This window comes from Choloepus didactylus, chromosome 18 (assembly GCF_015220235.1).
Source record: "Choloepus didactylus isolate mChoDid1 chromosome 18, mChoDid1.pri, whole genome shotgun sequence".
In the NCBI taxonomy this organism is placed as follows: domain Eukaryota; kingdom Metazoa; phylum Chordata; class Mammalia; order Pilosa; family Megalonychidae; genus Choloepus; species Choloepus didactylus.
In genome coordinates this window covers 28,178,926-28,194,244 of record NC_051324.1, presented here as the reverse complement: position 1 = coordinate 28,194,244, position 15,319 = coordinate 28,178,926, and the positions used below count along the sequence as shown (strand labels likewise).

Below are 15,319 nucleotides of genomic sequence, written 5' to 3'. Positions count from 1 at the left end.
ACTATAATTTAAAATTAGCTGTAACTCTAGAGGAAAGAGGTGATTTCTATACTCACGTCCACTGGGAAAGGAATCCCTGGTAGGTTATCCAGCCTCTTTCATTTGTACACACTGTATTATTCACATCTGGCCCCCAAGGAATGTAAGGAAAAACTTTAAATAAATCTTTAATTTCATCAGGTGACAAAGCACAGTCTCTATCCTGAGGATACAAAGGAAGTGTACATAATGTTTAGACATCTAAGAGAATAATGCCCAAACAAGAGACCCCTAGGTTTAGTAAAGCTATACTACTAAAAACTAATTAACAAATGAAAAGAAATCTTACATTTTATCAAGAAAATTCCTTATATGTATATGAGAAAACCTATGAAACAGTCTATCAGGGACTTGACTAACATCTTGAGAAAATAAAATAGAAATACTATTAGAAATTATAAAATAGAAATTATTTTTGCTAGTTGAGCATCTGAGCAATTTTTGCCTATATGACATGAGCATCCCATAGCTAAAGAAACATGGTTAAATCATTCACAGAAAAACATTTTACCATATATCATGAAAAACTGCAGCTTAAAAACTTACCAAATCATGCTTATCAAAAGTGCTTTGGAGAAATAAATATGCATGATGATTTAATTCAGTAGTGCAATCAGGAGGTATTTTTAGCCTGTTGAAAAAATTTAACAGTAAAATAAATCATTAATCAAATATTAAAATTTAATTTAAAAAATGAACATATAACTGCAAATAGCTGTTTTGTGGGATGACACAATATTACAAAAATATCTTCACTGGAGCCATTTAGACTTTCCCAGGTTAGTGTATGGAGTGGGTATGGCAATCCTCAGAAGAGTCAAAATCATGCTCATTCCCAATGCATAAAGTTTTCTTAAACATCAGAAGGAGAAGTTGAAATAAAAATTCTTCAAATAATACTGATTATTCCAAAAGGAGCCGAGAGGTCACTCTGGTGGGCACTCTTATGCACACTTTAGACAACCCTTTTTAGGTTCTAAAGAATTGGGGTAGCTGGTGGTGGATACCTGAAACTATCAAACTACAACCCAGAACCCATGAATCTCGAAGACAGTTGTATAAAAATGTAGCTTATGAGGGGTGACAATGGGATTGGGAAAGCCACAAGGACCACACTCCACTTTGTCTAGTTTATGGATGGATGAGTAGAAAAATAGGGGAAGGAAACAAACAGACAAAGGTACCCAGTGTTCCTTTTTACTTCAATTGCTCTTTTTCACTCTAATTATTATTCTTGTTATTTTTGTGTGTGTGCTAATGAAGGTGTCAGGGATTGATTTGGGTGATGAATGTACCACTATGTAATGGTACTGTAAACAATCGAAAGTACGATTTGTTTTGTATGACTGCGTGGTATGTGAATATATCTCAATAAAATGAAGATTAAAAAAAAAAAAAGAATAAAAGGAAACTATTGGCCCCTTAATAATAACAGAATTAACAAAAAAAAAAATAATAATAATACTGATTAAACTTTAATGGATTCGTTCTTCCTATGAACAAATTATAAGGCATAATTATGGTCTTTATAGTAAAGCCAACTTTAGTAAGGAATTGGAAATGATGTGAAAAGACGTTATTTCTGCCTGATCTGACCTTTTTGACCCATCTTAAATTCAGTTCAATAAACATTTATCAAATGCAGAGTTTTTTAGGGACATTAAAACAACACAGGCTCCCTCCTGAAAGGAACAACATTGGAGTGGGAGACTGACCATAAACCATATCTCAATGGAATGAGGTAAGTGCTAAGTTTGGGTAAGCTAAGGATACTAGGGGAGCCGACTGAAAGGGAACATCTCTGGCCTGGAGGTGGAAAGGTGTCAACACCTCTGAGAGACACTGTCACCTGAATTGAGACTTGAAGGATGAGAGGCATTAACTAGGTTAGAGGAGGAGGAGGAGGAGGAGGAGGAGGAAAAGGAGGGAAAAAGAGAAAATAGCAAGGGCAAAAGCCTAGAGCTGGAAACAACATATGTTTGGTGGACTATAAATAGTTTGGTATTTACTTCTAAAACAGGGGATGTGGGGGTATGGGGGTGAGGGTAAGCAGATTATGAATGACCTCATATACCATGTTAAGAAGCTTGTGCTTTATCCCATGTCTTGAAAGGAAGTGACATGGTCAAATTTGTATTTACATATCTATTAATCCAGCAGCAGTATGAAGGATAGAAGCATAAAGCTCAATAAGAAGCTTCAAGTGGTGGCTCTAGGGGGCTATTCTGCAGAAAACTAAAAGCAGAGAGTAAAGAAATTGTAAAGGTGATTAGTGTAAGCCACAAAACCTTAATATATGGAGATCCATAACTGTCAAACTTAAGAAACCAGTAAGGAACTTCCTGCAGAATTTAACTACCCACATAAATGGTACAGAGAAGAAAACATGACAGAAAGTCCTAGGATAAATTCATTCATTCAACATATTTATAGAAGAATCTGGAAAATTACTTGAACCAAGATTTAGTAGCTTTGATAAGGGAAGTGTCAACTTAGAATTGATTAATGGACCAGGAATCCATTCAGAAAGAACTTTGCTTCCTCAGTGATGGGGAAGGAAAAAACAACAAGGTCCTTGAGATCTGTGGGTGTTTTATGCTAAAATAAAAAACAACACAATGAAGGCAATGTGCCACTAAGTAGGTGAAGAAAGGCTGAAGACACCAAGGCCTGATCTTAGAAATCACCATCCCTGAAACTATCACATCCCTGGAGTACAGGAAAGTCATGCACAGCAAGGGAGCCTTCTGTTTGGGGGTGGCACTGGGTCCATTTTTAAACAAATAAAATTCAAACATACCATTATCTAAAGAGAAATAACCACAAATAGACTGGTTGTTTAGGAAAACTACTTATTTTATCCTGTACTAAGAATAGGCTATAAAACTGAGAGAGAAGGACTGATTGGAAAAAAATTAAAAAGGAAGAAAGAAAGAAAACCACCAACCAGCACATTTCTGATCTCTTGACACCTAAACCAAGTTTATCTAGTATTTTCTTTCTCCTTCCTCAGTACAATGAATAAAGAAAGGACACCTATACTCTCCATGAGAAGAGGAGAAAAAAATCTGAGCCATTCTCTAAATCAGTGGCTCTCAACCAGGGATGATTTTGCCCATGAGGGGATATATGGTAATATGTGGAGATATTTTTGGTTGTCACAGCTGGGGAAAAAGGACCTGCTGGCATCTAGGGATGTACTAAACATCTTACAACACATCCGAAAGACTCTACAACAAAGAATTTTCCAGTCCAAAATGTCAACAGCACCAAGAATGAGAAAGCCTGCTATAAACCTCTGCTATAAATCTAAATTATTCCTCAGTAGCTTGAAGCCTGCCTATTTATGTGCTAAATAAAACTTTAAAATACTTGGCAAATGAAATCAATTAGAAAGCCAAAGGTACATACACGGGGAATAAATATTCAGGTGTCAAATCCAAATCGTCGTCATAACCAAATCGCCGAAGCACAGTCCAAGTAGTTTCATGTCTCCCTCTCTGGATAAAAAGTGTGTGTAAGAAAAGAAAGCCTGAAATAAAGTAAATTAGTAAATACAGTTGATGTGAAGAAGGGTAAAGAGTCACATGGGAGAAAAGCATACAAAACATAAACAGCAAGAGCTAGATTTGTGAGCATCATCAATGTATATCAGTTTTTGCAAAAGGAAAAGCAAAATAAAATAAATTTCACAAGTGTTTCAATAAAACAGAGCTGATTTCAGAATCACTGCTTCACATGGTCACCCAGTTCAGCAAGGGAGAGCACCAGCTGAAAAGGTCAAAAATACATTCCGAGAAACAGATATACACTGACATTCACAAAGTTATATGATAGGAACAAATGAAATGGTTTTATGGATCTTTGCTCTTACTTCTATAAAGGAAAATTCTCATTTTCAATTTCATTTCTTATTTCACTGTGATTCTATAATACATTCTACAGGGAACATTTTGTACTTGGTAAATCTGATAAAACGTCTTCCCTAAAAATAATTTCTATTTAAAGGCAGCTTTCTCTGCAGGGTACAGGGAAGTGGGTTGTCACTGGGGTAAGCCACAAAGGGGGTTTCAAAGGTACTGGTAATTTTGTATTTTGTGGCTGGGTAGTAGGTACATAGATTATTCATTATATTATTATTCTTTATGTCTTATACATGATGTAAATGTTCTTTTGTGTGTATTAAATGTGTAACAAAAAAAAAAATAATAATAAAGGCAGCTTTCTAAGTAGGAAGAATTTCAAGACAAATTTGTTTGTTCCAGTTATTTCTTTCTCTCAGGTGGACCTCCGTATCTCTGATTTCCAATTTCCTTACCTATAATTTAGACTGACAATAGGATAATTATCCCCACCAATGGCCTTGTCTCTTCCAACTCTTAAATATACAAATCAGATTTTAGGGATATCACTAAATACCAACATTTCCCTAAAGCATAAGTAATGCTATAAGGACCATCACCTTCTGTCAAATTTTGAAAATATTAAGTTCAAAAGGGGAAAAACACCATTCACCCACCTTTCAATGTCAACCCACTGTCAGCCACACCATCACTTATATGTTTTCTGACTACATTCTTGACGTCTTCCAGAGCTTGAGGAGCTAATGGAGTATTAAAACAAATTCTCTGGTAAAAAAGCATAAAAATCAATTTAAAAACAAACCAGCATTAAAACCACAATATAAAACAATCTACAAAGCAACATTAAATCAAAGAGTTGCAGCTAAGAGAAGAAAATTCTAAATTAGGATTTAGTCTCTGCTTTGTATTATTTAAGTAAAATATGTCATACTTAGAAGGAAAGAAACTTTTCCTATCCTCCTCCCCCATCCCATTTCTAAAAACACAAGGCTCTTTGTGCAGCTATATAATACTAAACCAAGAAGGCAAAACAATTCAGAGTTCAGATTTCAAGTCATTCTTAATACACCCATTACACACAGTTAAATAGCTTGATGTGAAAGATAGTTTTACAAGAAAGAGGTGTATGTTTATTATATTGTTTAAGCTGATAAATTTCATATAGCTTTTATCAGCAAAGAAATCCAGATATACAAGTGACTGAAATAAAACATAGTTACCTGAAAGAAGTTGAGTTCCGCATCATTTAGAGTACCATCATTATCTTGATCAGATATTTTAAATATACGAGTAAGGGCTTTTATACAGGCTGGTTTCATCTATAAATCATTGAGAAAACAAACAACTTTTTAAATTAAACTAGTTAGGATTTTTCATTATTTCCATAATTAACAGGAATAATTTCTAATTATTTTCACTGTCAAATATATAACATCAAATACAACCAACATGAAAAATGAACTAAAGCAAGTAATTATTTTTATACTCACACCTTTTTAAGCCAATGAGGTAATATATACTTGCAACATTATTTTGAATGGTCAAACTCTTCCCTCATGACTCCACCAATCCCCAAAGGATGGAGAAAGGAGAAATTCATGTTTAGGGGAGATTCATTCTTCCAGTCACATAAAAAACAATGATTTATTTATTTATTCCCTCCTTCATTCTAGAAAGATTTAAGCTGACTCATAATATAATGCTAAGGGCTTCCTCCCCAACTTCTGATTTCTGACTATCATCCTTCTGGTAAGAGAATGGGACTAAATATTTTGATCTGTCCCTTGTGTGTATTTGTCAAAGTTGGAATATAAAATATGGTTATGCACAAACAGGTGGCAAAATAGTGCTAGTTAGTAAGTGTGAAAACCTACTAACTTCCTAGTATAAGAATTACTTCTTGTCTTTTATGATTATGCAAAACTTGACAATGCATGCTGCTGAAAATATATTTTGACAACTTCCTCAATTTTTGTTTTAGAATTTATGGACTATATATTTGATTATTTAAAAATAAGGCCCATATGCTTCTAACTTATTTAACTGCTATACAGTAATCACTGTCTTAATTTTGAAATAAAATACAATATTCACGAGGATCTTTGAACTTTATGTAAACTTAGAGGAAGATCTTTGGTGGACCCCTCTGGATCAGAGAAACAGGATTCTAAATCAGAAAATGCATACTTATTTACTTCAATCATATGGGTATTAAGAGCAAAATAGTAATGATGACAGTTTTGATCATGCCATTAAACACAAATACAGAAAAGGGATACTTTTCTGAGGAAAAGTTATCTTCCCAAACTTTATACACAGATAACCGCTTCTTTTCTATCTTAACTAGGGTCTCTGGGGAGCAATTTGATATAGCGAAAGAAAGATAAAATTAAGATAGAAAGAAAGAGAAAAAACAGGTCAAAAGAAACATTCAGAGCACACTGAATGGGGCTCCCTTTATAAAAGAGTATTAAATGGAATATAACCTATACCATATACAATCATAAGTGATTTTTTAAAGAATGTTAAGATTTTGCTTCTATAAATGTGATCCTAATATTAGACATTCAAGATTAATAAAAATTGCATTATATTTTATCTATTCTCTTTTAAAAAACCTATTACACAATTATCTAAATGTTTCAAAAAGTAGCCATAGATATAATGATGTACAGAGCCTAAAAATAACTTATTTTGTACAACTGGTTTTCCCTTACCTAAAAAGAAATAATAAGAAAAAAATGTGAAGAAAAATAAACATGATACACTTTTCAATAAAGTATGAAACATACCAGAAGCTAAGGAGCTCCAAGGTATTGGCTTAATGTGATATTTAAATATTAATCACCTTAAAATATAGCAACAAAAAATGACCACATTTTAAAACTACTAAAATTATACAGCACTAAAGTTGTAAAAATCTTTTACAGTAATAAATTTTAAAACATTGAATATATGAGCAATCTAAATCCTCAAACAATAACATTATTACACAGAAGTCATACATTTTTCATCATTAGGTCAGTACATACTCCAGGAGTTTCATATAGAGTCAATCGTCATTGTAAACATATTTACAGCTTGAGCTTCATTCTGAATATGATGTTTTTGATGATTCTACCTTAACTCTATGTTAAAAGCTTATTACTATCTAAATTAAATTAAAGATCCTGGTAAAAGCTTAAAGTTTGCACTTGTGTAAATCAAAGCAGTCTCTAAGAGTTGCAGGTTTTACCTATCAGACAGGTGCACCTAAGAAACAAATAACAGATGGTGAAAAATGTTTTACTCCTGTGAGATTATGGGGTGGGGAGGGGATGATTAGCAGATTAGCAGAACTAATAATAGGCCTCAGAAAAAAAGAGTAACAATTAAAGAATTGAGAACAAACTAATAACGGGGATTAGAAGGGATTTAAGGTACAGCTGGGCTAAGGCCTCAGGGGTAAATCCCTACAGTGTGAGAGTAAGACTGATACCCAAATTTCCTTCATTGTAAGATACGGCACCTGGATGAATCAGAATAGAAACTGTGCTTTTAACAAGTATGCCAAGTGACATATCATGATGAGGCCAGTTTGGAAACACTAAATTAAGAGTAAATCAGAGAAAACTGGATATGTTCAGATGCAAAAGAATGAAACTGGATCTTTACCTTATACCACAAAAAATTAAATGGATCATGGGCTAATCATAAGAGCTAAAACCATAAAAGTCTTAGAAGAAAACATGGAGGGAAACTTCCTAACCTTGGATTTGGTTGTCATTTCTTAGATTTGACACTAAAAGCATGAGTAACAAAAGATAAAATGGACTTCATCAAAACTAAAAACTTTTGAACGTCAAAGGACACTACTGAAAAAGTGAAAACACAACCTACCGAATTAGAGAAAATAACTGCTAACCATATATCTAAGGGTTTAATATCCAAGATATATAAAGAACTCCTACAGCTCAAAAAATAAAAAGACAAATAGCCCAACTAAAAAATGGGCAAAGGACTTGAATAGGCATTTCTCCAAAGAAGATATGCAAATGGTCAATAAGCACATGAAAAAATGCTCAACATCATTGGCCATCAAGGATACCATGAGATAACACTTCACAACCACTAGGATGGTTATAATCAAAAGAATAACAATAAAAAATGTTGGCAAGTATGTGGAGAAACTGGAACCCTCATACACAGCTTGCAGAAATAGAAAATGGGGCAGTGCTGTAGAAAACAGTTTGGCAGTTCCTCAGAAAGTTAAGCACAGAGTTACCATATGATGCAGCAATTCCATTCTTAGGTATTAATGAAAACAGATGCCATACAAAAACTTATACACAAGGGTTATAGCAGCACTATTCACATTAGCCAAAAAGTGGAAACAATCCAAATCTCCATTAACTGATGAATAGATAAACAATGTGGTGTATCCATACGATGGACTGTTATTCTGCTACGAAAAGGAATAAAGTACTAACACATGCCAAAACACAGATAAATTTTGAAAACATTAAGTTAAAGAAGCCAGATACAAAGGTCTCATATTGTATGATTCCATTTATATGAAAAGTCCAGAACAGGCAAATCCATACATTCAGGATTAGTGGTTACCAAGGGCTGGGGGTAAAGGGGAATAGGAATTGACTACTAATGGGTACAGAATTTCTTTTTGGTGTGATGAAATGTTTTACAATTAGACAGTGGTGACAGTTGCACAACTTTATGAATACACTAAAAAAAACCCCACTGAATTGTGTACATTTTGAAAGGTAAATTTTATGATATGTGAATCTAAATAAGAAAAGTAATTTTAAAAGCTTATGGTGAGATAGAATGGTATAGCCTTTCTGGAGGACAGTACAGTGGTTCCACAAAAAGCTAAGTAGGTGGGTGCCATAAGGTCGTGCAACCTCATTAGGGGGCATATGCTTGAAAGATCTGAGTGCAAGGACATGAATGGACATTTGTGCACTGGTGTTTATGGAGGCAGTATACATGATTTGCAGTGGGTGGAGGTGGCCTAAGGGTACATCGACTGAGGAACAGAATGGTGAACTGTGGTGTGTGCATACAATGGAATACTGAGCAACTAAGAGGAGGAGTGAAGCTGTGAGACACCCAAAGCAAGGAGATGAATGGATCCTGTAGCAGCATCTTGAGTGAACTATGCCAGAAACAAAGGCAAACACTATAATGCTTCATCAATATGGACTAACTACAATGTGTACACTCATAATTGAATCTTAGAGCACAGCTTATTAGGGGAACACTTATTGTAATGGTCCCTAGATTGTAAGCTCTTACAGCAGTCACATCTATTCCTGAACTGTAATGGCTATCTCCAGATTCTGAGATGCTGATCCCTTTGTGTATAAACCTGATCCATCCCTGGAACTTTGGGTACCTGTGTGACACCCGAAACTCAGAGCTAGAGCTTGGCAGATATGAATGCCAGTATTAGCGCATACAGCAATTGTTAAAAAAGCTGAAGGGGAGTCTGGACTTCAATTAGAGATATGAATGAAGCAGATCTAGTTAGGACTAGGGCAAATCAGACCAAAGGGTAAAGGACAATACGGACTGTGTTTTAAAACTTCAACTTCAATGTGAGACCAAGGGAAGAGATGTTTATTTGGTGCAGGATCTATTTTTCCTAAACAATTTAACTCATACAGTTTGTTCAAATACCATAATTAAATGGAATTTTGAATAGGAAGTGAGACCTGGTAGGTTTGTACAGGTTATTGTGAAATAGTGACATATCCCAAAGTAATTTGGGCAGAGAATAAAAATATATATGCAGGGCCCCCCTGAGGAGCCAGGGGAAAATGCAGAGGTGTTGGACTTCCTCACCTGGATTGCTGCTGGTGTTCTCACAAAAATTGAGTACTGGCTGTTTGTTATATCGAGCCCTGTATCTTGGGGCTTGCCCTTATGGAGCTCGTTACTGCAAAGGAAAGGCTGAACCTGCTTATGATTGTGCCTAAGGGTGTCTCCTTGAGTACCTCTTTGTTGCTCAGATGTGGCCCTCTCTCTCCAGCCAACCCAACTCAGCAGGTGAACTCAATGCCCTCCCCCCTAGGTGGGACCTGGCTCCCAGGAGTATAAATCTCCCTGGCAATGCAGATTATGACTCCCAAGGATGAATCTGGACCTGATATCGTGGGATCGAGAACATCTTCTTGACCAAAACGGGAATGCGAAATGAAACAAAATAAAGTTTCAGTGGCTAAGAGATTCCAAATGGAATCGAGAGGTCACTTGGGTGGGCACTCTTACGCACTATACGGATAACCCTTTTTAGGTTTTGGTGTACTGGAACAGCTAGAGGTAAATACCTGAGACTGTCAAACTGCAGCCCAGTTGCCTTGACTCTTGAAGATGACTGTATAACAATATAGCTTGCAAGGGGTGACAGTGTAATTTTGAAGGCCTTGTGGATCACACTCCCTTTGTCCAGTGTATGGATGGATGAGTGGAAAAATGGGAACAAAAACTAAATGAAAAATAGGGTGGGAGAGGGGGGATGATTTGGGTATTCCTTTTTACTTTTATTTTTCATTCTTGTTTTTACTTTTTTTGGTATAAGGAAAATGCTAAAAAAAAAAATAGATTGGGGTGATGAATGCATGGCTAGGTAATAGTACTGTGAACAGTTGATTGTGTACCACAGATGACTGTATGATATGTGAAATCACCTCAGTAACACTGAATTAAAAAAACATCAATGAGAGACAATGCCTGTGATTAACTGTATAAATATTAAAAAGTTCTTCATGAACTAGAACAAACGTATGACACTTTTGGAAAGTGTTAATAATAGAGGGGTTTATGGGGAAAAAAGGTACTGACTGTAAACTATGGACTATAGTTAATACTAATACTTTAATACTCTTTCATCAACAGTAACAAATGTACTATACCAATACTATGGGTCAATAATGGGGGCAGGGGGATAAGGGATATGGGAGGATTTGGGTTTTCTTTTTTATTTGTATTTCTCTTCTGGAGTAATGAAAATGTTCTAAAATTGATCAGGGGTTGTATGCACAACTATGTGATGACACTGTGAGCCAGTGATTGTATACTTCAGATAGTTTGTATGGTGTGTGAATATATCTCAAAAAAAAAAAAAAAAAAAAAAAAAAGCCTATGGTACTACCCTCCCCGCTACGTGGGACATGACTCCCAGGGGTTTAAGTCTCCCTGGAAACAAGGGACAGGATTCCCAGAGATGAGCCTGGCTCTGGCATCAAGGAATTGAGAATGCCATCTTGACCAAAAGTGGGAAAAGAAATGAAACAAAATAAAGCTTCTGTGGCTGAGAGATCTCAAATAGAGTTAAAGAGGTCAATTTGGAGGTTATTCTTACACATTATATAGATATTCCTTTTTAGTTTCTAGTGTATTTGAATAGCTAGAAGGAAACTGAATCTGTTGAATGGTAACCCAGTAGACTTGATTCTTGATGATAACTTGTATAACTATATAGCTTTTATCATATGACTGTGTGATAGTGAAAACCTGGTGACTGACACTCCCTTTAACCAGTGTATGGGCAGCTGAGTAACAAAATAACAACAAAAATATATATAAATAATAGGGGAATAGGGAAGGATAAGGGGTATGGAATAGTTTGAGTGTTCTTTATTTTTTTTAATATTTTTATTTTTTTCCTTTATTTTGGAGTAATGAAAATGTTAGAAAAATTGTAGCGATGAATGCACAACTATATGATGATATTGTGAGCCACTGATTGTATACTTTGGATGGAATATATAGTGTGTGAGTATATCTCAATAAGATTGCATTAAAAAAACAAAAAACATATGGCAAAAAATTTGTTAACTTTTAGATATTTCAATAAGTAATTACTGTGTTCCCTAACTATGAAACAAAAGGAAATCTTCAAGTTGTATTAGAATGTCATATCCATGTCAAAAAAACTACACTGATTTTCTCTTTGCGTTTGTATTTTTAAGTAGACTGTTGGCTAAGTCTTCAGAATTTTTGTTGTTATTGTTGCAAATTCTTCTGTTTGTGTTAATGGCATTTCTTGAACTAGTATTTGAGCTGGAATATTGTTCTGTTTAATATGAATATTACCACGTCTTTGAAGAAACATATCTAGAAAATATAACAATTTAATAAGCAATAAATTTAAAATTTAAACTATTTCATTTTTATAAAACTACTTAAGAGTTACTAAAAATTACTACCATACTAGAATTACTACCTATACATTCCAGTCTCTACAAACACAGCATGGGGGGTTACCTCCTTCTCCTCTGGGCAGTACAGGGGCCCTGTAGGATGAAGTACAGCTTTCTGTGCATAATAAAAGAGTTCTGATATATTCTTCAAGTTTTTTGCAGAACACTGGGAAAACAAAAAAAGTGTAAAATTTTATACTCTGAAATCAATTGTAAGACCTAACAAGAATTTTTAAACTATTGATATAAGATAGCAGTAAGATTCCCTGAAGAAATGGAAAAATTCATTTTTCTTTGTGGTCATCACAATATGAATGCCTAAAAAGAGCTCAGAGGCTGACTCCAAGTTCTTTGTTTTATTTGGCTTATATGACTTCATGGAGAAAAGGAAAGATATTCCAACCCTTATCTTCCTCCTCCCATCCCAAACCTCAATTTAGTGAGAGTTCACCAACAGTCAATTTCAAAAACAAAGGATAAGGCATACCTCCACACAGGTTTCTATTTCTGTGTACTGGTTCATAATAGGAAGGATGGTCTCCATACTACTATATTCCACCAGATCAGATTTGTTTCCAACTAATATCAAAGGTAGCCTGAAACAAACAGGCACATTGTCATAAGGAAGGCAAGACTCTACATTTATATTTTAATTTATATTATAACCCATTCTAACTAAAAAGCTTTTATTTAATCTGCCCAACATGAACCCTATGCTATAGTCAGATTAAGACCCTAGGCAACACGTTCATTCATTCATTCAACAAATATTTATTGAGCACCTATTATATGCCAGGTACTATCCTTAGTATTAAGGATAAAAGACAGACAAGATCCTTGCCCATTCTAATAATGAAAATGAACAATAATCAAATAAACAAGAAAATTTCCAATCCAATAAGTAGTATGAAGAAAATAAATATGTGGATTTTGGGATAGAGTTTCAGGAGGCGGCTAACTTAGATATGGCAATCAGGGAGAATCTTCTCTGAGAAGGTGGCATTTAAGCCAAGGAGTGAAAGACGAGACAGAATCTGCTGCGTGAAGAGCAAGAGAAGAGCTTGCCGGGCAGAAGGGGCAGCATGCACAAAGGTCCCAAGTTGATAAAATATCCTGGTAGGGTTAAAAAACAGAAAAATGCCATAACGGCCGTAGAGTACTGAGCAAAGGGTAAGTATTGGAGAGAGAAGTTGTAATGGTAAAGCCCAAATTCTGAATTCAATGGCCCAAGCTAGTGCTTGATAGATTCTGGCAAAATTGGCCTCCTGGAAACAGCTCAAGTCATCAGCAAGAGCAGGTATCAGGAGCAAATGGGTACTCGGTCCTCTGTGGCAGCTCTGTCCAATGTAACCTTCTGTAATGGTGGAAATGTTCCTTCTCTGCACTGCCTGTTATGGTGATCATTAGCCACATGTGGCTACTGAGCACTGGAGATTGCCTAAGTGTAACCAAAGAACTGAACTTCAATTTTATCTAATTTTCATTAATTTAAGGTTAAAAAGCCACAACTCACCAGAGGCTAATGAATGGATGGACGGATGGACAGATGGACAGACAGATAAAGCAAATGTGGTAAAATGTTAACAATGGGTGAATCTAAGCAAAGGGTTTACAGATGTTCATTGTATTATTTCTTGTACCTTTTTTGTAAGTTTGAAATTTCCAATATACAAAGTTTATGGAAAAAAAAATACCTGCTGTCTTTGTCTGTTCTTTCATTGATGAGAGGAATCCATCGACTCGTTACCTAAAATGAAAAGTAACAAGAGCTAAGCCATGATGAGGACCTTCTTGAAAAATACCCTGCCCTTAGACCCCTAAAATTCCAAACTGAGGATCAATTTGGAAAGTGTCTCATTAAAATTTAACTAAATATAGTGAAAAAATTCACACATTCATACCTTATCAATAGAATGCTTGTTGTTAACAGCATATACTATGCAGATGACATTAGCCTAGAAGAAAAATTTAAAAAGTAAACAGTAGCATTTAATTAAACCTAGTCAATATACTGGCATCAAAGGGAAAAAGGAAAACAAAATATGAAAAGGTGAAAGAAAACCTAGGCTGACTCTAAGAGTAAAATGTTCCTAAGGACTTATAACAAAATTCATATCCAAAGTCAGTGATAACAACAAAGATTTGAAAAAGCCCCCTCGGTGAAGGGCAGAATGAAAGTCAATCCATAGGATCATCATGGTTATCCCAGGAAAAAAAATCACATTATTCTTTTTAAAACTCACCTGTGATATTTCCTGATGAAGTTGTTCATCACTCTGTTCTGCTTCTACAAATGTTAACAAAAACAACAAAAATTTTAGGCGGGGGGTATTAATGTTTTAAACACTTTCATAAAAACAACTGGCCAAGCTAAAATTTATGCAATACCCATCTATCAGCCCTCAAAATGACATGGTGCAGAGCTGGACCAGGTGGCAAAGACAAGGCAAGCCAGTGGAAGGGAGTTGAACTATGATAAGGAAGCTGGCTGGCACTGAAAGACAAGTCTACAAGAGGATAACTCAAGCAGAAGGCACTGTGTGACAGATCTAGGTCGTCATCTGGTCCAGAGTTAAGAAGGGATTCAAGCTAGAAGATGGGGTGCTGAAGAGTCAGAAACCTAGACAAATAGTCTGCACACTCAGAGTTAAAAGGCCAGGTGAGAATCTAGGCAATACAATATTAAAATCTAGATAGCACGTCTGAGCAGTAATAGCCAGACCCCAGAGCAAAACTGGAACACAATAATGAAGCGTAAAGAACTCCTCATATCTCTGGCTAGAACTGGTCTCAATGGATGGATGTGCCTGTAAACCCACAGATGTGAGGAATATGCATGATATGGGTAGAATGAGGAAGTGAAGAAATGAAGAGCAAAGTAATTATGACATTAATTTAGATCACTTTAGGTCTAATATGTCTTCTACAAAAGGCCTGTTTATTTCTGACATACAGACTAGTCACAAAGGAGTTCTATGGTATTTTATATTACACTAAATAACTGGCCATATTTTTATGATCTTTCCATATGCAAATAATTGATGAGTTAATTCAATTCTAATACTGAAGTGAATCTAATTATGTAGCTACATGTATCGAATACAAGTAACTCTGTAAATGACAGTAGTTATGAGACTGATTATAGCAGAATTTCCCTCAACTTCTAGTACAATGCTATGCAAAAGAAGTGAGAGCCACATAACTAATTTTTTA

General features: G+C 35.2%; 1 protein-coding gene across 7 annotated transcripts in view; it reads right to left on the bottom strand.

Annotated features, from left to right (window-relative positions):
• Positions 1–15,319, bottom strand: part of RHOT1 (ras homolog family member T1) — a 58,034-nt gene that overhangs the window by 21,107 nt on the left and 21,608 nt on the right. For all 7 annotated transcript variants that reach the window (XR_005212662.1, XM_037808985.1, XM_037808980.1 and 4 more), the window contains exons 4-13: positions 14,350–14,393; positions 14,008–14,061; positions 13,801–13,853; positions 12,594–12,702; positions 12,171–12,272; positions 5,123–5,221; positions 4,559–4,667; positions 3,451–3,571; positions 586–670; positions 57–202 (exon numbers count right to left, since the gene is read on the bottom strand). Coding sequence is in view for 6 of the 7 variants with exons in the window: in XM_037808985.1 (XP_037664913.1) it covers positions 57–202; positions 586–670; positions 3,451–3,571; positions 4,559–4,667; positions 5,123–5,221; positions 12,171–12,272; positions 12,594–12,702; positions 13,801–13,853; positions 14,008–14,061; positions 14,350–14,393 (922 nt within the window). In the remaining variant the exon portion in view is untranslated. The remainder of the gene's footprint in view (positions 1–56; positions 203–585; positions 671–3,450; positions 3,572–4,558; positions 4,668–5,122; positions 5,222–12,170; positions 12,273–12,593; positions 12,703–13,800; positions 13,854–14,007; positions 14,062–14,349; positions 14,394–15,319) is intronic.